General features: G+C 45.1%; 3 protein-coding genes across 7 annotated transcripts; 2 read left to right on the top strand and 1 right to left on the bottom strand.

The window, feature by feature from the left end:
• Positions 1-83: 83 nt before the first annotated feature.
• On the bottom strand, positions 84-3,464 carry cetn2 (centrin, EF-hand protein, 2). Its single transcript, XM_079745188.1, has 5 exons — positions 3,154-3,464; positions 2,850-3,014; positions 2,517-2,645; positions 2,095-2,232; positions 84-1,685 (listed from the first exon to the last, which is right to left on the bottom strand). The coding sequence occupies exons 1-5, from the start codon at positions 3,154-3,156 to the stop codon at positions 1,596-1,598; spliced, it is 525 nt and encodes a 174-aa protein (XP_079601314.1). The 5' UTR covers positions 3,157-3,464; the 3' UTR covers positions 84-1,595.
• A 1,281-nt stretch (positions 3,465-4,745) lies between these two features.
• On the top strand, positions 4,746-7,705 carry nsdhl (NAD(P) dependent 3-beta-hydroxysteroid dehydrogenase NSDHL). Its single transcript, XM_079745196.1, has 8 exons — positions 4,746-4,799; positions 4,921-5,002; positions 5,100-5,261; positions 5,440-5,586; positions 5,790-5,918; positions 6,051-6,193; positions 6,480-6,582; positions 6,805-7,705. The coding sequence occupies exons 2-8, from the start codon at positions 4,982-4,984 to the stop codon at positions 7,138-7,140; spliced, it is 1,041 nt and encodes a 346-aa protein (XP_079601322.1). The 5' UTR covers positions 4,746-4,799; positions 4,921-4,981; the 3' UTR covers positions 7,141-7,705.
• A 1,245-nt stretch (positions 7,706-8,950) lies between these two features.
• Positions 8,951-23,600, top strand: znf185 (zinc finger protein 185 with LIM domain). 5 transcript variants are annotated; one of them, XM_079744983.1, is made up of 35 exons: positions 8,951-9,164; positions 10,276-10,342; positions 10,807-10,921; positions 11,264-11,368; positions 11,497-11,523; positions 11,722-11,781; positions 11,994-12,092; positions 12,224-12,304; positions 12,569-12,628; positions 12,830-12,943; positions 13,010-13,696; positions 13,897-14,331; positions 14,631-14,696; positions 14,809-14,868; positions 15,019-15,084; positions 15,285-15,359; positions 15,507-15,581; positions 15,754-15,828; positions 16,252-16,314; positions 16,498-16,536; positions 16,866-16,931; positions 17,506-17,574; positions 17,685-17,729; positions 17,992-18,048; positions 18,388-18,453; positions 18,669-18,728; positions 18,910-18,972; positions 19,414-19,509; positions 20,232-20,270; positions 20,646-20,681; positions 21,611-21,661; positions 21,805-21,879; positions 21,990-22,055; positions 22,198-22,303; positions 22,636-23,600. In XM_079744983.1, exons 2-35 carry the CDS (start codon positions 10,333-10,335, stop codon positions 22,732-22,734), a joined length of 3,306 nt encoding a protein of 1,101 aa, XP_079601109.1. In that variant the 5' UTR covers positions 8,951-9,164; positions 10,276-10,332; the 3' UTR covers positions 22,735-23,600. The 5 variants fall into 5 exon arrangements, with proteins under 5 accessions (XP_079601109.1, XP_079601105.1, XP_079601106.1 ...); XM_079744979.1 differs by having other exon boundaries at positions 12,830-13,696; XM_079744980.1 differs by having other exon boundaries at positions 12,830-13,696; positions 16,869-16,931; positions 22,636-23,599.
• Positions 23,601-23,613: the final 13 nt, after the last annotated feature.

The following is a 23,613-nucleotide window of genomic DNA, read 5'->3' as shown; positions in this document are numbered from 1 at the left end:
AAGAGAATGAAGCCTAGAGTCACATGGGCTAAGTGATTAACGATTTTTAGTATCTGACCGATTATATGCAAACAGGCATGAAAACTGCTTAAAGATATTTATTTATACGTACATTTATATATATTATATAGATATCAATTTGTATATCTGCCGCTGCAGTTGCTATACATTTTACAAAACATTCAAGGATACAAAGACAAATTATATAAAAAAGGAATGGCAAATATCGAATGAGAACATCCTCAATTCAGTGATGAGTTTTGGGAAGAGAGACACTGGCTCGGAGGGAGAGACTTGGATGACTTCCCTGATTTTGTCAGGAGGAGGAGACCCCAGAAGAGGCTCGGACACAATTACAAAAAGGTAGCAATACGGCATGAAGCAGAGCGCCCTAGAAGCACATCCGAGAGATGGCGAATATAGATCATCCTGAAACAAAGCGTTCACAATGCAACACACACATTGAGAACACATCCCACTAAGCAGGTTTAAATATGACATGATTACTAGTAAAAACCACAAATTGATAAATAAATTAATCGATCAAGCGACTGGTTTAAAGAAAGGAAGCCTGGTGTGAGTCTGCTTGAAAGCAGAGATGTCGGGTTACCGATATCAGGCACTGTGAGCATCCACTTCAAAATGAAATGATAAAAATATAACTACTGTTGCTTATTATTTATAATAAGGCATGATTTATTATACGCTAGGGAGGTATGCCAAAACCACATTTGTCTTGCATTGCCTTGTGTAGAAATATTGGCAAATGGTCTTTCCAGAAAATGTGCAATAATGTGGCTGGCGTTAGACCACAAACTTCCACTGTAATTCAAAATAATAGACCTCTGTCTAGCATAATATACTGTTAAATTTGTAAACTTCAATGCACCTTTAAAAAAGGTAGCCTAAAGGCTATGGCGTGACAGAGAAAAATGGGGGGGGGGGGATTTGAGACAGAACTACATTAAATAACAAAGATCAAAAGAAAACAACCACCCCTGCTGCGTTCCTCTAGTGCGCCTATCCACAGCACTAACCCTGTGTCTGTGTGTGTTGGTGGGGGGTCAAGGTTATCATCGTAATAAAGAGCACTAGGTGTGAAAAAGACTTCAGTTTACCAAAATAAATATAAAGAAAAGGCTGTACAAAAAAACATAATTAAATTAAACTCTATTGTGTGTTTACAAAACTAGACAAAATATTTTATAGAGAAAAAAAAATTGATTTTGTTTCTGTCAATTAGTCTTTGGTGGATGGTTGTTCATCTGTCCTAGGTGAATACATTTTCAATGCTATGGTGGAGTTTTTATTACACAATAGGTTTTCTGAAAAGTTGTAATCTTTCCCCTGACAAATACCCCATATTACAAAAAATAATAAAACGTATACTGAAAGCAATAAAAAAGTAAACTGTAACTAAGCATTTATTTATTGTTAAACTAAACTAAAGTAGCACAAAAAACAAATAGATTCTAAACTAAAATTGGAAATAAAAAAATAAAAAATTAAATGAAAAATAATGAAAAATGCTTAACTACAATAACCTTGGTGTGTGTGTGTGTATCTGTGTGTCTCATACATGACATCCACTTCATTCAGTAAAGGCTTGTCTTCTTCATGATGCGCAGGAATTCCTGCTGGTTCACTTCCCCATCTCCGTCCCGGTCCGCTTCGTCGATCATCTCCTGCAGTGGAGAAGACAACAGGAAGCACAAGAAACCACAACAATAACAGGGTCACCAATAGTGATGGAGCTGGAGCAGTTTATTTAGCTTTCATTTAACTCTGGAATCTACATTAGAATCGTAACATCAGGCTTTCATATATGTGGTTGATTCGTACTGTGCTTGTCAGAAACTAAACAGGTATGTTATGGATGAAACTCTATGGCAAACTTGCTCCAGTTGGCGTGGGCAGCCAGGAAAAAAATTGACAACAGTCCCAACACTTACAAAAACAAAGAGGTCTAGGAGCATTGTGTCGTGACGTGTGTGAGACGGCCGTGTCACAGAGCCGTTGTGAATTCAAATGTCGCTAAACATGGCCGTCTCTATATGAAGCCACTACATGACTCTTTGGTGTGAATGAGTCTACCTGGAGCTCTTCATCTGTGAGATTCTCTCCCAGCTCCTTTGCCACCCTCTTGAGATTCCTGAAGGAGATCTTCCCAGTCTCGTCATCATCGAACAGACGGAACGCTTTCAAAATCTCCTCTTTGGAGTCCTTTTCCGCCTTGGGAGAAGACCAAAGACAAAGAACAAAATAAGATGAATTCAAATAGCCACAAAACGGAAAAGCTGTTTGTTTGCTTTGTAGTGACTGATTTATGCTTAACGACTTGCAAAAACAAAATACAACAGAATACTGGACAAATGGCCTTGGAGAAACATAGTTTACTACTTTATTACACCACTGTAGGGCTCCAATGAAACAAAAGGCCAGCATTATGTCACAAACTACATATCATTTATATGTGATTTCTGATACATGTAGTGGCCCCTACAATTGGCTCTTACCATCTTCTGCGTCATGACAGAGAGGAAGTCGCTGAAAGAAATCTTGCCCGTGCCTTCCTTATCCACGTCACTTGTCATCTTCTTGATTTCTTCCTTCTTTGGCTCGAACCCTAGTGCTCTCATGGCAACCTGCCGTCCAAAAAATACCATACACATGAAATCAAAAAAAAAAAGACAGACCTATGACACACAAGCACGCGCGCGCACGCACGCACGCACACACACACACACACACACACACACACACACACACACACACACACACACACACACACACACACACACACACACACACACACACACACACACACACAGAGAACTGTATCATCACACCTTGAGCTCCTTGACATCGATGTGACCGGAGCCGTCGGTGTCAAAGAGCTCGAACGCCTCCCGGATCTCCTGCTTCAGCTCCTCGGTGAGCTCGGGTTTGGGGCTGGTCTTCTTCCGAGGAGGGGGCACCGGGCCCTGCAGGGACGGTCTCTTTGCACTGGTCGCCTGGTGTGGCATAGTCAAAGGAACGGCGATTTGCCGATGATGCTGTTGGTTTATCGTTGCGCCTGTATCATTTCCAGGATGCTTAGCGAATACATTTAGGAATGAAAAAGTAATTGAACATAAGCACATATTTACTCACCATACTGTGGCTTTTTGCTGAAGATGAAGAAGGTAAGACGCGGTTACCTGTTTCAACCTGTATGTTTTTGTAACGGCAGCCTCTCTCTGGTATTATTTAGGGAGGTGATGATTATAAAACGCCTTTACTTTATTGCCTGATCGTAACAATACGCCTTAAATAGAATTTCCCGACTATTATTAAGAAAAAATCCGTTGTCTTCTGGGAGGACCTATCAATACGGATTTGGCAGTACAGCATCTGCCCCTATGTGAAACAAATCGATTTTTATGTAAAGTGTATCTTCGTCGCACCGGAGAGCGGATACGTTGCGTTTCATCTATACGGGAGTCTGGTAGATAGACGTAGGCACACAAGGTGAAACAAATCAAACCTACCATAGGGCGACAATGTGATTGGTGGGTTAAGATCACGTGACCCAGCGTTTGTCAACAATCGTGATCACACTCGTTGTGCAATTTGATACAATGTATATGCCTGTGCACCATATGCAATCACTCTCTGAGGCTGGTATGCGCCATCACCGAAATATATGACCCTCACGCTCTTGGTATCCATCCATCCAGCCCTCCGTTAAACTTCCGGTCGTTAAAGTCTGTCATTGTAACGAGAAAACGAATTAGGGATTTGATTCAAAGGGTTATTGTTTCCGTGCCCTCAGCAATATTTTATTGGGACAATTTGCTGGAAATATTCATTGTTAAATGGTTTGGTATATCACAGAAGGCTCTCACAAATTAAGTCTAAGAAGTGTAATCTAAATAAATGCATAGTATTTATTTAAATTTACTTTATTGTCTTATTATCACTTTCTGCAACCAAACAAATTGAACATGAGCAACATCTTGAGACCTGTTTCGTTTGTTATTTGTTATTTGTCATTTCAGATTTTGCAATTAATTACAAAAATGTTATAGCCTTCTTGGTTGCAATGAACAGGACTAGATTCATTCTTATCAACGTTATGTACATTGTTGCTGAATTACACAATCATAACTGCAAGTTCAGGAAAAAATACCAATATGCTGTTGCTTTCATAAAGTAATTTGAACTGAATATATCCACTACTCTGAACTCATAAAGTTAAAGTTGTAAGAATTGTTCTTTTTCATTTTTCTTATTTTTTTACTTTTTTATTTGTGTACATTTATTTCACCTATATACTTCTTCCTCTTTTGATCTAATTTATATTGATCATACAAACTTGTTTTTGTTTGATTCGTTGTCCTGTGTATACTGTTTATCGCAATATAATTATTTTAAATACTTTAATAAATACAAATTTAAATACTATTCCATGGACTGTATGGTGTGACCCTGGTCTGACCAAATGCGTGGCTTTTACCGGTTCACCTCGCCACAGCGTTTGCATTGTGATTCGTGGTTTCCGCCAGCCATTGGTCCTTCGAGCCGCTCGTTCCGCCCTTCGACTAGCGTCAAGACCAATTCGCCCAATCACAGCTCAAGCGCCAGGACCCTCTTGGACAGCTGACGAGAGACCTGCAATCGAGGCTATCCATTGGTCGAACAAATGGCGTTCTTTGACGTATGTCAACCCTATTGGTTTAGGATAAAATGTTACCTATGGTGCCGAGCGGTCTTCGTTTGTTCGCGGATACAGCATCAAGTTCAGGCATCGACTTTAGGTAAGTAGATCAAACTATTACGTTATACCGGATGTAGTTTGCTAAAATGATATAATTATGCAGGTGGTTCATGTCTGCCTATATGTCAAAAGGGAAATGTAAGAACCTTTATATTGTGCAGGTGCACATGAAAAGTCCGGATAGTGTACCTTCTCCAGTTCTGCTCACTTTGACATCTCATAATGACAACACGCGTTCGACCGGTATGTTACAACAATATCCCACTCCAATACTGCAATTCATGTACTTGGTCCTACTCTGTTTCACCCTGTTCATCGTGTGCATGTGTGTACTTCGCAGAGCAGTAAGCGCTGTGCGGTCATAGGGGGCTCCGGGTTCCTCGGCCGACACCTGGTGGAGAAGCTTCTGGAGCGGGGCTACTCCGTGGCTGTTTTCGATATCCGCCAGAGTTACGAACTTCCTGGTGTCACCTTCTACCAGGGAGACCTCTGTGACAAAGAGGCAGGTTTTAAGTTCTCCCCCTATTGTGTGATGCTTGGATCATGTGTCGTATGACATGTTTGCCACTGAATTCTACAGGGGCGAAGGTGACTGGCGTCAATTAATGAAGGAAAGATTATTCACAGTGTATATATCCCCCCTACCCCCCTCTGCTGTGCCCTGTTGTTCTGTGTCCCAGGCCCTCCGGCCCGCTCTGAAAGACGTGCCCCTTGTATTCCACTGCGCCTCCCCGGCTCCTGCCAGTGACGACCGGGCTCTGTTTCAGCGGGTCAACGTCCAGGGAACGCGTACTGTGATCCAGGCCTGCACGGAGTTGGGAGTCCAGGTGAGAACATATGTCGCCCACACCACAAAAATATATATGTTGCAACGCATTGGCAAAGAAACTTTTCACCTGTGAGTTCAAAAGAATGTAGAAGGTCAGATCACATAAGATGGTATTTTATTAAGCCCAGAAGTGAAATAATTCTGGGTGCTGGGGCTGGTTTTTATGAACCATTTATGTACTTTCTATGTTTATTTTCCCAGAAACTGGTTTTGACCAGCAGTGCCAGTGTTGTATATGAGGGCGCAGACATAAAGAATGGGAAAGAAGACATTCCGTACGCCGCGAAGCCTATGGACTACTACACAGAGACTAAGATTGAGCAGGAGAAGGTCAGAGGCCATCAATACAAACCATGAATGCTGCTTTGTGGAAAACACTAAATCAATGGTGTGTATTTGTGTTTATGAAATAAACACAAATACACACCAACAACAAATATGGTTGCGTATTTGTTGTTGTAGTTGGTCCTACAGGCATGTGACAAAGAAGGGGGCCTACTTACTGTCGCTATCCGGCCTCACGGCATCTTTGGGCCCCGCGACCCTCAGCTGGTGCCCATCCTGGTGGACACTGCTCGCAGGGGGAAGATGAAGTTCATCATTGGGTAAGAGGAGGCGAGGTTTTCGTGGATGAGGCCATAAACACAATTTCGTTCCTCAGGCCATGTTCTTCTTTTGTTAATCACATTGACTTGGTTGCATTCATTCGTTCTCTCTTGCTCTCTGTCTATTTCTCTGTCTGTCTGTCTCTTTCTCTGTCTCTCTGTCTCTCTGACTCAATTACATTATCTGTCCATCTCCTTTTCACTCCGTCTCCTTCTCTGTATGTGTCTGTCGGTCTCCTTCTCACATTTTTCCTCTCGCTTTTTTGTCTCTGTCTCGCTCCCCTAGTGATGGGACCAATATGGTAGATTTTACCTTTGTGGAGAATGTAGTTCACGGCCACATCCTGGCAGCGGAGCACCTGAGACCAGAGTCGCCCTTGTGTGGGAAGGTGAGTGACCTTCTCAGCACAGCCACACCCGTCTGGCATCGACACATGAGGGTGGAGGTACATTCGTCCTTTTAAGTTGTGAATTGTCTCTTTATATTTCTCAGTCACAGGCAGATGAATTAGATCTGTGTGTTTTAATACAGTGCAGCTATCGTATATAAAACATTTTTGAGTATAGGAGTAGTTGACACAATTCTTTATTATTTTGTCTCCTTGTTATAGCCTTACCACATTACAAACGACGAGCCCATCCGGTTCTGGGACTTCATGTCCAAGGTGCTGGTAGGGCTGGGCTACGCCGCGCCACGCTACCACCTCCCCTACATGCTTGTGTATGGCTTGGCCATGCTGCTCTGGCTGCTGGCCTTGCTCCTGCGCCCTCTGGTGGCTTTCAAGCCCACCTTCACGCCCATGAGGGTGGCCCTGGCAGGCACCCACCACTACTACAGCTGTGAGGGCGCCAAGCGAGACATGGGCTACAAGCCGCTGGTCAGCCTGACGGAGGGCATCAGCCGAACGGTGGAGAGCTACCCTCACCTCAGACACAGCGCCCCCTAGTGGTGGTTCTTACGAAACTCGGTTTGGGTTGCGATCTGATTTAAATGTGATGTTGTGGGCATCAACGCCCACATGGGTTAACAATGCTGTAAAAAGTGTAAATTTTCCAAATATGTGTTGAGCTGGAGAGTTCCGTTATTTGATTGATAGTTTGAGATTTCAATTGTTTAATTGTTTAGTTTGTTCTCTTTTTGTGTCTATATCATGAATGACCTCATAGCACTGAGCGCCACTGTCTTGTGGTTGTGTGACCAGCAGATGGCAGCAAACAGCCCCAGACAGTATTTTGGTGTGAAGCTCAGCACAATGGATTCATGCCACTATTGCCTGCGTTTTAACAATTCACATATTGAATCCATCCATCCACTTATGTGACATTGGATTGAATAATATAGCATGTATCATTTAATTTGATAGTGCTGTTGTAAACGTATTATGTAAAAGATGTATGTAAAATGCTGATCACCTCTGATGATTGAATGGTATGAGTTCCAACGAATGTTGTCAGATCGTCATGGAATAAAATGAGGGGTTGGGCCAATAAAAATGCGACTATCAGACCTTACCTTTCCACATTCCATCTCTTAACACAACACACAGTGCACCTTTTATATGTGTTTCAATTCCAGTGTATTCCAGTAACTCCACGACGTAGACTCGCATGCCACAGTGGTTTGGCAAAGAATGCAGGCTGGTTTGTCATTCTGTCAATGTGTTTTTGGTGTGGTGTCACGTAACTCGCATACCCGCTTCAAAAGTTAGCCAGTTGCACCCTAAATGAATCACTCTTTCAGTCAGGAATTGCAAAGCAGGGCGGTCCAACTGGTTCCTTGAGAGAGAGAGAGAGCGGGGGGGGGGCAGAACTACGTATCTGTCCATCCCAGCCCTTGCCATTGCTAGAGTGAAACTGTTGGGTTTCCTTTCAGTGTTATAGTTTCCTCTTCACCCCCCTCATCCTCAACCTACCCCTCTTGCTAAGCGTATTTAGACGTGTCATTTATCACAGCCTAACTGTTATTTAGAGAGGCTTAGTTTAGCTCTGCCAGACGGAAAATGGAATAGATTTAAATAATTCAGTTGGCATTCACAAAGTTGGTATATACATATGGAAATTATACCAAATGTAACAAAGACCCTTCTCTATCACACACATATAAACTGGTACAAAAATAAGGAGTTCAATAAGCAACACCAATGTGTTGTCTTATTTTGAAGCTCTGGCAATGTTGTTTCTTCTATGTTGATCCAAATAAAGATTTAAGAATTTGTGTGATTACATCTGAATTAAGGTTTTAATCAGAATTGGAATAGTGGTTTAAGATATTCAATTCATAAAGCCTACAATAACAAAACAGATTCAGACATGTCTATGTACAAATAATCTATATACCCTTATTTATATTCAGGTTCAGATGTGCGTGTGTTGTGTTGGCGCAAGCATTGTGTGTGACTGTGTTTTTCATTCTGTCTCCTCATGACGATGGGTGCATATTTTAATGGGCCCGTTGAGCATCGGGGGATGTGGTCCCATAGGAGTTACACAGCCCTGCATCTACAACACCCTACCCTTTTGTCTTCTTCATATTCCGTATTCCATATATTGAGTCACTGGCATGTGTCAGCTATGCTACCTGAACCCGGCCTGAGTACAGATGTAGTAAACAATACAAAGAGAAAATCAGCTCTTAGCAACCACCAATGCGCAAATAGCCACACACACATAAGGACAAACATACACACACGCATAAGACAAACACACCTTCAGAGCACGTCCCCACGCCTACCTTTCTCGACTGACCGGGCTTGTTCGTGCTCACACCCGTACCTGTTGGCTTAGCCGGGCAGACACCTGTCATACAGAGAGCACTTTCTCTCTGCGAACACAGACGCACACACACACACACACACACACAAATACACAGACTCATTCTGACTTGACACAGGACTTAACCAGCGTTTATAGACAGCTAAGTGAACATTGGCCTCTTCTTCTGAGAACGTTGGGACAACCTGAATACAAATAGGTAGGTGCCCAGTTTGTGGCTATTCATGACGTTTATTCTTCACTTAAAGGTCATTAAATTGTAATGTTACCATCTCATTTATTTGACGGGATCCTGTTTTTCACTAGATACCGAAGTCTAATGTCCAAGTGTCTGGAAGAGATTTCAACATATACGGACTGTTGTCAGTGTGTGTCGAGAGTTAACCAAATCGTACATTTTGTTATGGAATGGTTTATTCTGGTTTGTTCCATCTGAGGTCAGATTGGAAGTAAACCAATCTTTCCTGTTCCTCATTTGAAACATGGGTAATTGTTCTTTTATCATATTGACTCGAGAACAGAGCTAACCATTCACCATGTTTGTTCTGGCATAAGCTGCCTCTCACAATTACCCTTAGTGACATTTTAGTGAAGTGTTTAATTTTTTTTACAGAAGTACATCTGCAGCCAAAGGAGTTGCAACAAATTGTTTTTGCATTTTTATTTTGGCAGCTTTCCAGCTCTTTTGTCTAAACCTTGCTTGGTGTGTATACTTTCAGATAAAGAATTCAGTAGAGTTGCAGTTGGTTTTACTATTATTTGGATTCACAAATTTCCAGGGGAGTTCTGTCCTTGTGGGAGTAGTCTGTGACTGTATAATTCATGAGTTAAGAGGCGTTGGGACAATGAAACAACACACAATGAAGGCTCCTGCGTGGAGGTTTGAGCTCTTGAAATTATGAAAAGTGTTCCCATTGTTTATCAGCTCTCCGATCAGACAAATATGCACAAGCACGGAAACACAAACACACACACACACACACACACACACACACACACACACACACACACACACACACACACACAATACCACACAAAAACCAACACACATACACTCACCCATAAATCAATCCATCCATATTTGGGCCACTGCAGCTGGTTTGAAAGTGGCAGGACAGGATACTCTGCATGTCTAAAGGACAAGCCTGAATGATAGCTAACAAAGTAAATATCCTTCATTAGCATCTTCAGGAACAAGGATAATCTTTTTACCTATTTGGACTAATGAATTGCTATGGGGTCATTGACTGTCATACAGATTTTCCTCCATTTACATTGATTCTGACTATTTATTTTGTGTTTGGTTTTAGGTAATTTATACACCAATTAAAGGGGGGAAAAGAGAGGAACATACCTGAAGAACCGTCATGTCTAAAGGTGAGCAGACAAGATCTGGTGAATGTGTGGGAAAATGTGTCTTTAGCCGTAAAAAATAGGTTGCTTCATTCCAGGTGGATTCCATTGATGTCACTGACACACCTGTCACAATCATGTTGTCACCGTTTTCGAAAAAGTTATCAATCAGTGACTCATTGCAAATCAGAATCGATCCAATCTATGATGGATGTAAGACATTTTCTTTGACGAAATACTGTTTGTGTGTGTGTGTGTGTGTGTGTGTGTGTGTGTGTGTGTGTGTGTGTGTGTGTCTGCGTGCGTGCGTGCATGTGTGCGTGTATGAGATGATGAAGTTGTACTTGAGCAATTCCAGACGGGACATTAGGGTGTCACAGCAGAATGTATACAGGAGTAAAGACTAACGATAGCTGAGCGCTGCTTGCAGCACTCAGCTAATCAACAAGTGTAACTTGTCTAACGTCCCTGTGTGCTCTGTGTACCAGAGGGGGACCGAGCATCTGTATTTCGTACCACCAAGGTGCGCACAAAGTTCAAGGGAGACAACAGCTGGATGCAGCGTGGCAGCCAGGCTGAAACCGGCGAGGATGAGAAGCCATGGTAAGAAGAGATGCGACGGTATTCACATTGTTTCTCCTGTGCACAACATAGCCTTTTTTCTAGGTGTACACACAGGCGTCGCTTGTATCACTTAACATCGGTCTGAGACTTTCATGCACGGGCGATTAAAAACGAGTGAAATCTCCCTGTGCACTGAGGTGTCCTAATGCACTGGTGTGTCCTGAATAAAAGTAGCAGAACCATAACGAATGTTATGAGCGAAACCTCTGTTGGTCCTGCGATGACACCTCTGTGGAAAGGGGTTCTATCGGATGGGATAATGCACATGGATTTCCTTTGCCGTGTGTATTCATGAAGCGTACGGTCTCACTGTCCCGGCAGGATGGCTGAGGTCCGAGCCAGTCGTCTGGACGCAGCGCAGGAGACCAGCCCAGCGGCCTCCCCAACCCCTGCCACGGCGCCCGTCGACAAGCCCACATTAGAAAAGTAAAATAGGGACTATATGTAATCTTAAATTTACTATATAAGTTTAATTCCGAGTAGAGTCGTCTTGAATTGTTTCACCAAACCTATAGTTATTGATATTTTTGATGTATTTTTTATTTTCTATTTAGGACACCCACGCCAGGTTATTTGATCAGGCAAGTAGAAACATTCCATACACGCACACACACATATACACAATTGGAATAGATGCACGCACACACACACACACACACACACACACACACACACACACACACACACACACACACACACACACACACACACACACACACACTTCCTTTGAATTGATATTACTTGAATGACATTAACTGTATTAATGTTTTTTTTTTAAGGGGTGTTTTTACAAAAATGGAAAACAAGCCCGCTCCCTCCTCAAAGACAAATGGCTTCAGGTAAAAACCCTTTGATACATGCGCTCATAATGATGTGAAGGACTCAAACCATTACACAACAAAAATGAAATTCCACAGCCACACCCCACACTGTGAAACAACCAGGCCCGGTTAGAACTACACTTTGAGCCCAGATGAACTGCTCATCGTCGTAACTCAAGAGTGAATCACATTAAACTATGATGTTAAACGAGATTGTGTTTCCGTTGCAGAACCTCCCCGTCCGTTGTGCGCCCGGCCCCGCTGGCCCCCAAATCCAGCCCGCCGGCTCCGACCGAGGGCCAGCTCAGCTTGGAGGAGCATGACAAGCGGTAAGACGGACTCCCGGCATGGCCCCTGACAGGTGGCGGCTAAATGGAAGAAGCCACGCTTTGGAATAAAGTTGAGAGAACTCAGATTCTGATCAATGAGCATTATAACGAGTCATCGTTCCCTTACACAGCACTGAGGCAGCCAGCAACGTTTTGAAGGAATCCTCGGTCAGACAGCGGTCCTATGTTTTTTCTGCTGCCAAGAAATTTGAGTAAGTGTTTTTCTGCTCTTACCACGTCGTCTATAGTTAACGGCGAACCCTAACATAAAAACTGGTTTTATTTGCCTTTGAAACACTCATGAAAGACAGATGATGCCATAACAAAACCAATGGCCAATGTCATTTAAAAAAACCTTAGGTAGATAGAAGGTGGTGTTTGATTAGCTAGATCTAATGGATGCCTTTATTTTGTTTGTGTGTGCGCGTGTGCGTGTGTGTCCTCCTACAACTCCTCACAACAACTTCCCATTGAAGGCCTACAGAAAAAGAGCCAGACACCTCAGTCAACAGCAGTCCATCTTTTGTTGCCAAAAGGTAAAAACTGTCCTTCCAATCTACAACACTGTGAGGGTAAACAGCAGAAAACCTCAGCCATTATTCCAATAAATGTGCAGTGTGTTTTTATGTGTGCACATGCGCCACACATGCATTTGTGAGCGCGCGTGTGTGTGTGTGTGTCCTCCTTCAAAGCTGCCCAGTATATTTATGTGCGCATGTTCAAATGGTTCCCAACAGGGTGGAGATAACAGATGACGATGAGACTGAAGCACCTGCAGCCACTGAACCCCAAACGATCCCGTCCATCTCCCCCCCCCCTCCCTCTCCCACTGCTCCTCTCCCGGTCTCTACACCTGCCTCTGCCCCTCTCCCGGTCTCTACCCCTGCTCTTACCCCTGCCCCTCTCCCGGTCTCTACCCCTGTTCTTACCCCTGCCCCTCTCCCGGTCTCTACCCCTGCTCTTACCCCTGCCCCTCTCCCGGTCTCTACCCCTGTTCTTACCCCTGCCCCTCTCCCGGTCTCTACCCCTGCTCTTACCCCTGCCCCTCTCCCGGTCTCTACCCCTGTTCTTACACCTGCCCCTCTCCCGGTCTCTAGCCCTGTTCTTACCCCTGCCCCTCTCCCGGTCTCTACCCCTGCTTTTACCCCTGCCCCTCTCCCGGTCTCTAGCCCTGTTCTTACACCTGCCCCTCTCCCGGTCTCTAGCCCTGTTCTTACCCCTGCCCCTCTCCCGGTCTCTACCCCTGTTCTTACCCCTGCCCCTCTCCCGGTCTCTACCCCTGTTCTTACCCCTGCCCCTCTCCCGGTCTCTAGCCCTGTTCTTACCCCTGCCCCTCTCCCGGTCTCTACCCCTGTTCTTACCCCTGCCCCTCTCCCGGTCTCTACCCCTGCTCTTACCCCTGCCCCTCTCCCGGTCTCTACCCCTGTTCTTACACCTGCCCCTCTCCCGGTCTCTAGCCCTGTTCTTACCCCTGCCCCTCTCCCGGTCTCTAGCCCTGCTCCTCTCCCGGCCTCTGCCCCCGCTCCTCTCCCACCCCGCCGCTCTTCTCCTCTCCCATACCGTGTCCCACCCAAGCTGCCAGCCCGTCCCACACCGCAGGCACTGTGAGTCAGCCCCCCTTCTTGCCATGAGTCGACGACACTACATTTTCAGGAATACACCTTTTTATTTAGTTTGCAGTCTTTTGTCCATTTCGAAGAAATCTAACTGAAGTATTATGGTTCCACTCATTCACTTCCTCTTCTTTGTGTGTGTGTGTGTGTGTGTGTGTGTGTGTGTGTGTGTGTGTGTGATGGATCTACAGAGTGCAAACGAGTGTGGAAACAGTGGCGGCGGATGAAGATGTGAAGGCTCCCGAGCCGGTGGTTGTGGCCCCCGAGCCCGTGGCTCCCGAGCCCGTGGCCCCCAAACCCGTGGCCCCTGAGCCCGTGGCCCCCGAGCCCGTGGAGGAAGCGACCTCCTGGGTGGTGCTCCCCCAGAAGGACACGCCAGTGGTGGTCACCTCGGCGACGGTAGAGGACGACGACCCGTTCAAGGACACGAAACCTGGGTGCACCAAGGTGGACACCCCGCTCCCCACGCTGATACTGGAGCCCCAGGTGGGGCCCTCGTCCTGGGAACGGGAGCTGTGTGAGATCAAGGACTCAGGACCATTGCGGTCTGTGCCCGGCCCCGTCGCCCAAACCCTGGTCCAGGAAGAATCCACTGTTTGGGAGCCGCTATCCCCGAACAAGGCCAGGTCAGACTCTCCCTCACGCCCTAAAAAACGATTCCACTCTCACAGCCCACTGGGTCATCGGACCGGAACAACAGTAGAAATATTGACTCAAGGATTATTTTCTTCTTTTATACCGGTTTGAATTTCAGAACATTCGACGAGGTGAAGTGTGTAAACATGCCTTAGCTTTCGGATGGTCACCCTATCAACGGCATCCTGGGAATGTTTCTCTTCATTCTTTGAATGCGTGAGGTGGAATGTTTACTTCAGGGTTTGTCTGAGGTTCATGGGATTTCACCTTCTCCCTCTTTCTCCAACAGTTCCGGCGGTGACACGCTTACTGAATTGTCCGACACTCTCGTTTTCTTCGACAAACGCTCAACGAGGTAAGTGCTGGATATATACGGCCGGCTTTGAGTCAACACAGGCATGAACACCTGCTTATCGTTAAACACATTTTCTCTTTTGTTTTATGTAATCATTTTATTTCATTGGCAGTTTGTTGGACAGTCCGATTGAAGCTGTCGGGCCTGAACCTACAAGTCCGGTTTCAAAAAGGTAGGCAAAATATGTACCCATCAGGATGGAATTTATATTAAAGTTCTTTGCAACCACATATTTAACATAATCACCATAACCAAGTATGTTAATTATGGTAAATGTGTCAAAAGAAAACGCCATACAAACACAAGTTAACTTCTATTCCAGTTTGCCAGTGGATGAGTCATCTTTGGTATCAACAATTCCTGTTACAAGCCCAGTAGCCAAAGAATGGTAAAACACCAACAACTTCCTCATTCCCCACCACAGTGGGAACTAATTGTAACTGACAAAATTCTTTTTTGTTGACTTCACCTTTTTTATATCAATTCACTGTCTTGTTACTGTCGGTTTGTGTGTTTGTGTAAGCTTATTACAAGTATCTGTGTGAGAGTGTTTGGGAGAATGAAACGGAATGTGATTCTCTTCTACAGTGTTGTGGAGGAACCAGTCCCAGAGATCAGCAACTGCATAGTAATGACCGATGACCTTCTAGCTCTCACCGAAGGGTTAGTTGCAATATTCTTTTTTAAAAACAATTTAAAACATAAATGCCATTCATAAAATGGTCACAAGGTGGCACTGTTGAACCAATAATGAAAGCCTGTCTTCCCTTCATCTGGAAAATGTCCTTCAATCTTGGTAATCCTTTGTAGGCCTGAGGAGTCGGTCAAACTGGTTCCATCTAGCCCGGGTCTCTGGAGTCAGGATCTGCTTGGCGGAACAGAGAGGTACACGTGGAACAAAGCTATTATTAACAAATTGTTGGCCATGGTAGGCTTGTTGACATGCTTCTGTGAGAAGTATTTCCTTATCCGATGCCTAACTTCGATATCGCACAGTGAAACCAGGGAAACCAACGTGATGTCTTTTGTGTTCAACCATTCCTACGTGACGTTTCAGCCTCTCAGGCCCGGTGGGCAACAGCCTGGACCTCCTCGCCCAAGATGTCATCCCCATTAACACAGAGGAGCACAGGTAAGGGAAGCAGAGGGTCGATCTGAAGGCCAAACCTCCTCCATTCCTCCTCCTCCTACTTCTCTTTACCTCCCTTTTGTAATCATTATGTTTTTCACACCGGGCTGGAGTGGGACAATGAGCCTTGCCGCCAGATGCAAGGTCTACAGACTTAAACTATAACCAATTTGCACGTACACACACACACACACACACGCGCACACACACACACGTTCACGCACACACACACATACACACATGCGCAACTACACACACTAAACAAGCTACACACATTCCAAATTAAACACTTTAACGGTATTAACACATTCCCAGCGTTTCTTGGCGAAATGAAAGCCGTTCATACTCTCACTCTCTAACTCTAGGCTTACTATAGTCCCTATAACCCTTTATTTGACTAAGAAATGTGTATTTGTTGTCTCTCAGCCTGAGCACCGACGTGAAGGAGAAGACACAACAATGGGAACAGAAGTTTACAGACACACAGAGGTACAAGAAAGGAATTGTATTCAAAAAAAGTTGATGGATAATCAAATGTAAATATGCTAATTGTATTCCTTGTCTCTGCTTATGTCTCTGAATTGTAAGAATGTTTTATATACTGGATTTTTCAGATTGCATTTCCTAACTTTCACAACTGTATAATAATCGTTCTGCCACTTTGCTTGACAGCCCAACAGAGACATTCGGCACGACTACTACTGATATAAGGTACACACACACGCACGCGCGCGCACACACAGGCACACAACCAACCAACCCACACACAAACACACCGAGACCCGCACGCACGCACATACACACACACACACACACACACACACACACACACACACACACACACACGCACACACACACACACACACCCGTAGCTTAGTGGGTCACAAGCCCTCCTAATGTAATGGAATAGTAAATAGTGCATGAGGAACGCTGTCCTGACCCGTGTTCGCTCCCCCTTTTTCTGCTCCCGTCATGCCGAAAATCTGTGGCCGCCCCCTCTTCTCCACCCGTCATTCTGTTTTTGTCTCATGATCAACCAGCAGAACCGAAACCTACCCAGCCTCCTGGGGCTCACAGGGGACAACCACCGAATGCTCCACATCAAGGTAATTTGCACTGTGTTGAGGGTTGCGTTTTGTTCCTCCTGTGTGAGGTCGGTTTGGCGGTATGAGCGGCGCATGGCATGGCTTTTGTTCACACTTAAACACAGAAGACTGTAATTACCGAAACACTTTTCATCCCGGGGAACATGAAATAACCATGACACAATGCTAAACAACTGTGGATGTTCCTGCCGCAGCTCCCCCACAAAATGGTCAAACCCGCATCACTTTCGGTTTATTCTCCTTTTGTTTCATCAGGGTAACCTTGAAACGCTTTAATGTGGATGGGAAACAGATTGCTAAATATTGATGTCTTGCAAAGTTCACATATTGGTGATCATTGACTTAGACAAGAAATCCCAAGGGGTGAAGGAAATCAACGGGCCTCAGCACAAAGCAAAGGAATTGTTTTGGCATTTGTCAAAGACACACAGACTCTGATTGTGATTAATTTTCGCCCCAAATCCCTCTGTCTTCCTATTTACCATTCAACGTGCATTAAATCTTTCCATCGTGCGTCAATGTGATCAAAATTCCTGCGACGGCGCGACGCGCTGACAATTGGGAGTGAAATCAGTGTGAAATTGTTTTTCAGCTCGACTGATCCGTTTGATCCATATCCGATAGGGACCACATCTCCTAACAGGTAATCATATTGGTTTGGAGCTGTGACTGTTCTTTCCCAGCCAGCCAGATGGCATCTCGCTATGCATAATGCAGCAGTTTCTGATTATGAGCCACTTTTCTTTATCACAGCTCTTCTGACCCGATGCCGCCTCTCTCTGCCCATTCCATCAAGAGGTACGGGGGAGAATGAGAATGCAAATGCGGGTCCGCTCCATATTGGATACGTGGCACTTGTACCGCCCATAGGTTGCAATCTAATATGATGGTGCAAATGCTTCACCTTGTACCTGCGCTGTAATGAACTATTATCGGCCCGGCTCGATGGCGACACACACATAGCGTACCCACAATGACGCCTTGTGCAGTTGTTGTTATGCTAATGTTGAGGTTGTGTATCCCCCCCCCCCCCCCCCCCCCCCCCCTTCTTGTGCTGCAGCTCTGTAACTCTAATGTCAAACACTTCACCTGAAGAAGAGCTGAACTCAGGATTCAGGTATGGTTTAGCAGAGAGGATCTCCAATTTCCAGGATACGACTTTGATCAAACTCTGATAAATGTCTGAGAAAATGTTCAGTTCAGTCTTAAGTTTAATTTCAAATTGATTGAGATTAAGTGTTCAATATAGATTTTGCCTGTTGGTGATGTATGTATTTTGGAAGAGTTACAAAGAACTGATGAGTTTTCGTGTGTGTTTGTGTGTATGTATTTCTGTGTGTGTGAGCATGTGTCTGTGTGTGTGTGTGTGTGTCTTTCTATGTGCATGCGTGTGTGTTGTGTGTGTCTATGTGCGTGTGTGTGTGTGTGCGCATGTCTGTGTGTGTGTGTCTGACAGTGAGAGCACTCATGCCTTGGAGCCCCTGGCAGACGACGTCACCCCGATCGACACGGACACCAAAAGGTAATGGAATTACTGTTTGCCAAATTGCCTCGGCTGCGTGCGACTTAGGCAGGAAAAAAAAAAAAGGGGGAAGAAAAAACGGATGAGTTAGACAGAATGTTTTTCCCTCACCCCTCAACGAGAAGCGACGTCCTGTGTTCTGTCATAACTTCACCAGCCTTCTCTCTCTGAGTCTCCATGTCTCTCTCTGTGTCTGTGTCATGTTGACGGCTCAGCCTGAGTTTCCGGCATTCCTGGGCACGCACATGGGAGACCGACACATCCACTGACGAGAGGTGATGATGTCTAGCTCACACGAATGTCCCAAACGCACACACACGGACACTAACACACAGCCACCCATTCCACTTCCTCCTTCCATCCCAGTGTGCCACGCTTGATTCATCCAGAGCCATCCATCCTTGTCTATGATGGTCTCCCTCTCACTCTCTATCTCTCTCTTCGTGTTCCTTCTAGACAAGAGGATGTGCCTGCAAGCTGCGGAGAAGATCAACAGACACTGGTCACGTTTGAGAGGAAGTAAGTCGTCTCGTTGTTAAAAGCCCTCGCCCGAGTACAGTATCTTCTCCATTTATTCATGATCTCCCCCGACCACCACCACCATCATAACCACACCATTCACCACCACCACCACCACCATCCCCACTTGCCCTCCAGCCCGTTTCCTTTTTCCTGACTACATTGAAGGAATAAGGCTTTTTTGCAATTTGACCACTCAGCTCACTGGGCCAGAAGAGATTGTGCGCTCTTGTCAGTCTAGTGTTCTTGAAAATAGGTCAACACACACACACACACACACACACACACACACACACACACACACACACACACACACACTTTGTGCATATATAGTATATGTGCATTACTCCTTTAGGCTGGCCAGTTACATTGTGCGTTGAGAGTACATTTTGATGTCATGGCTCAATAACACATTTACTGTACGATGTGTTTGTGCTTAAGGTCCCTGGAGAATGACTCCCCATGGGACAGATGGACATCACCCAGTGTCGTTACAGTCGCCTCCCCCATAGAGGAGGAGGAACAGGAAGAAGAAAGGTATTGTGATATGGTCAATATGTACAAGCTTTATACCAAAGCCACAACCACCGGGATTTTGCACACATCGAGCGAGACTGTTGCCGTAGGCTACATCCAAACTTATACATTAAAAAAATCCCAAAAAACATTTAGCACCGTTTTAGAAATCATCTCCATCCGTACTTCATGCCGGGAAACCCATGGTGGTCACAGCACGTGGCCGTCCGTGTACACTTGGCTTGCGGATCTACTCTGCGGATTGCTGCTTAGTTGCAGAAAATACTAGGGAGGAAGAACAGTGAAATAGTGGAAAGTAAGCCCAGAGCTTTTCTTTGCTTGGACCGGCGAGCGAGGTGTTGAACGCGGACTAGCCTTGACGTGGCCTTAGAATCTATGTCAACACGATAACCAGGGTGATAACCTCTCAACCGGATAACGACCGTCACATGGTCGCCCCGTCTAGCCGGGTTTCACCGCGCACGTCAAACGGCCGTCAACCCGCTGAGCTGTCAACGGCTACCACAAAATGTCCCCAACGTCAAACTGAAAACACAAACCACAAACAAACAGATATTTAAAAGCAAACGTATCGCAGCGTCTCAGAGCTGTCACCGTCCCCCGCTCCACTTGTACTGTAAGATGTACAGTAAGGCGAAGGAGAAACGTCGTCCTACCAAGCGTCCTGCTCAGCACTACTGCCAGATGTGATACAAACCCAGAGATGTTCCTTTGTTTTGTAGCCCCGGGGGGACGGAAACACACACCGTCACAAACCTCAGGTGAGACGCTCTCTACACCTGACAAGTGTGTTAAGAAAGGGACTGCATTCCTACAGGGAAAGGGGCCGTACAGTAACATGGTGACGTGTGTGTGTGTGTGTGTGTGCGAGTGAGAAGATAATTAATTAATAAGATAATTAGATGAAGAAATGTTACTTTTATTGTTTAATGGCACTCCTTTGAGGACAACTTCTGGACAAGTACAAGTTCAGCCGAAAGAAGACAAAGATTAAGACAGATGGACTGTGGGGGTGGTGGGTAATGCTTGCTGACAATGGGAGCAGACCACAATTTGTGTGAAACAGTGTAGAAAGCGTGATCCGATCGCCTCCTTCCTGCACTGCAGAAGATAAATATATCTTTTGTACCTTCTAGGGAAACATACAGTGAGCCAGAGCCAGCTATGGATCGGTGAGTTATTTTTCTTTTTGCTTCCTCTGATCTATAAAACCAAGTGAAACCCACAGCCACGGAAAGGCTCTTCCAGGGCCTGTTCACTCCGTGCTTTGGTTAGGTCGGGCCATGCACTTTACGGGTGTTAAGCCGCAACTGTTTCTTAAGGCAGAGATGCATGTTTCGTCATTTACATGCCATTACATTAAAAGTACGTTAGAGGAGTGCATTGCTACGCGGTGATGCGTAGATAAGTGTTGTCTTTATTGCCGCAACATGGGTTTAATGGATGTTGAAGATTATTTTATGAGGTGCATCATTAGTTCACTCAAAGTGTGATGTGTGTAATGTCTATATATAGATATATATTGATATATGGATATGTAAATCTATATTTATCTATACATATAAATACATCTTGTATCCCTTTTTCACATGCGAGTCTGCTATCCTCCTCGGGAGTTGTGATAAAGCCGTCTGAGGGCAAAGCACTAGGAAAGGGATTTGGGACAAAGCCCTTTTGTGAAGGCCGCTGCAGCCACTTAAGTACACTAGTGGTGTGGATCTAAGGTGACCCGCAAGTGTTCTACGCGAGGTCACATCATGGACTCTGAGAATAAACTTCCCATGTTTACTTAGACCCAGTTTCCTCCTCCTTCCTCTCTGATCACCCAGCCCGCTCTCCCCAGATGTTAAATTAATGGTGTGTGTTAAGAGTGGTCCTCATGTCAAGCCCGCGGGCTGTTGGGAGGGAGCACGCTATTAAGGTGATGCGGAAAAGAAAACGTGATTATCTGCTAATCTTCATGAGCCAGATGTAAACGTCCTCATGGCCAGGGCTACCCCTCAACACTCTCGTCAGTCGTTAAGACAGCCGCCTCCAAACACTACCGCAACCAACACTAACGCGCGGCACTGTCACCCCGCTGTTTCCAAACGTACTCCAGGAGCCTGACGACAGAGGAGAGCCAGCAAGAAGAAACACCTGAGCCCAAAAAGTAAGCCAATTTCAGACCGCAGACTGTATTAAAAAATGAATTATCTTGGCGTTGCATGTGACGTTTTATTTTGATTAATGTCGTTTTCCCACTAATGCTTCTCCTTTCGCCTCACTCCCCAACTGTGAACTCCTTCCCATCAGGCCGTTTGTGTACGTGAAGGAGTACGTTAATGCGACGGAGACGTCTCTGCACAACGCCTTGGACGGCGCTGGAAGGTAGGACCCGATATGCGTCGTTGTTTGTGTATTCAAATGGTTTCCTCTGCAGTTTTTTCGGATTGGATCAGTGTTGCTTTCATGACGAATCCCTGCTTTCCCCTCCACAGTGGCTCTGACATCCAGACATCAAGCTCCGCCGGTTATTCCTACAGCTCGCCCACTTCCTACGCCAGGTAATTTCCACTTATTCTACTACTTTTGAAAAATGGTCCGTCCCCCCACCCCGCCTCGGTGCTTCCGTCACGCTGCAGAAGCGTGTCCACACACCCTGTTAGACTCACCTCTGCGTCTCTCTCCCTCTCTGCCTTTCTGCAGGGCCGCATCGTCATCCACCTGTAACTACTGCGGAGATCTTGTGGGAAACGAGGCCAAGATCACCATCGAACATCTCAATATCAACTGCCACCCCAACTGCTTCAAGGTAGCGGACCCTAAACCAACATGTCCCCCAACCAACACAAAATGTACAACACGGTGTAGCCTCAGGGGTAGTCTAGTAGGGGTAGGAGGTTTGACTCTCGGGGAAACCCCTATGTCTCCACGTCTGCCCGAGGGCACCTTGGCACGAGATGCTCACTAATGACATTTCGATGGCATTGTTAGTGTTCAGTCGTAAGGATCGTCAGGTCTAAATTCTATACTAGAGGCTCCTAATTATCCTGCAGAAATACATCAGTGTGATGTACAGCATTGTTGAAGCACTGGCATACTTTACAACTTTTAGAGCTTGTTGTCCCCCTTGTTTCTCTGCAGTGCGGTGTATGCAGCAGGCCTATGGGGGATCTCATCTACAGCATGTTCCTCCATGTTGGCGTGGTCCACTGCGAGAGCTGCTACTCCACCCTGGACTGAACATACGCGCCCTCCAAGAACCCGCCCCACTCCCATCCCACTCTTCCTACCCTTCCTCTCGAAGCGCATGTGAAATTAAAAAGGCTAAGTCATAGGTTCTTTTGCATTATCCTATAGCATTGCTCTTTGTTATATGAGGCTAAAACTACTGTTGATGCCGTTAGTTTGAACGTTTGGATTTCAACACTGCAATCCTTTTCAGTTTGTTTGTTTTTCTTTCTCTCCGATGGTGAATTTGGTGTCTGTTCCAGTACACTATGAAGGATTTGTCTCACACACAATGAAACTGTGAATAGACTAAAGCTGGTTTTTGGGTACAATACACCATATGGTAGTAAATGGGATGAATATACATAAAAGATCATTTTTATAAAAAGTTAACTTTTTATTGCTTGATGTACAAAATATGTTCACTTTCTGTGATCCTTTGCTTATAAAATAAAGTGATTTACAGAATCCCCGTATAAATGTGTGTTTATCTGGCTGGTAACGACGGCCCCATGTACATGATTATTAAGTCTACAGGCTGCATATTTTAAAGGGAGGCAATTCCCAATTTGAAAATTAACATATTGCACAGATGGTGAACTAAGGTTAGGCTAGTGGAACATCTGCAATTTCTCAATAGTTGCAGGCGATTTTATACATTACAGTGCCAGTGAGATGTCCCTTGAAGCTATTGCACATGGATTAACTTCCTCTAGGAATTCTGAACTTAACTTTTGTAAATATTACATTTGCCTGTTTTCTTAATATCCCTCAGTCAGACACCATTTTCATTGCATATCTCTACATCCTTAATTAGTCAGACAATATGTTAATGCAGTTTAAGATTATGCAACTCCCTGCTGTGCATAACAAAAGAGCATATTCAGCTTT

This window comes from Pollachius pollachius, assembly GCF_949987615.1.
Source record: "Pollachius pollachius genome assembly, chromosome: 10".
Taxonomy (NCBI): Eukaryota; Metazoa; Chordata; class Actinopteri; order Gadiformes; family Gadidae; genus Pollachius; species Pollachius pollachius.
The sequence above is the reverse complement of the archived record's forward strand: the minus strand, read 5'-3'. Positions and strand labels throughout refer to the sequence as shown.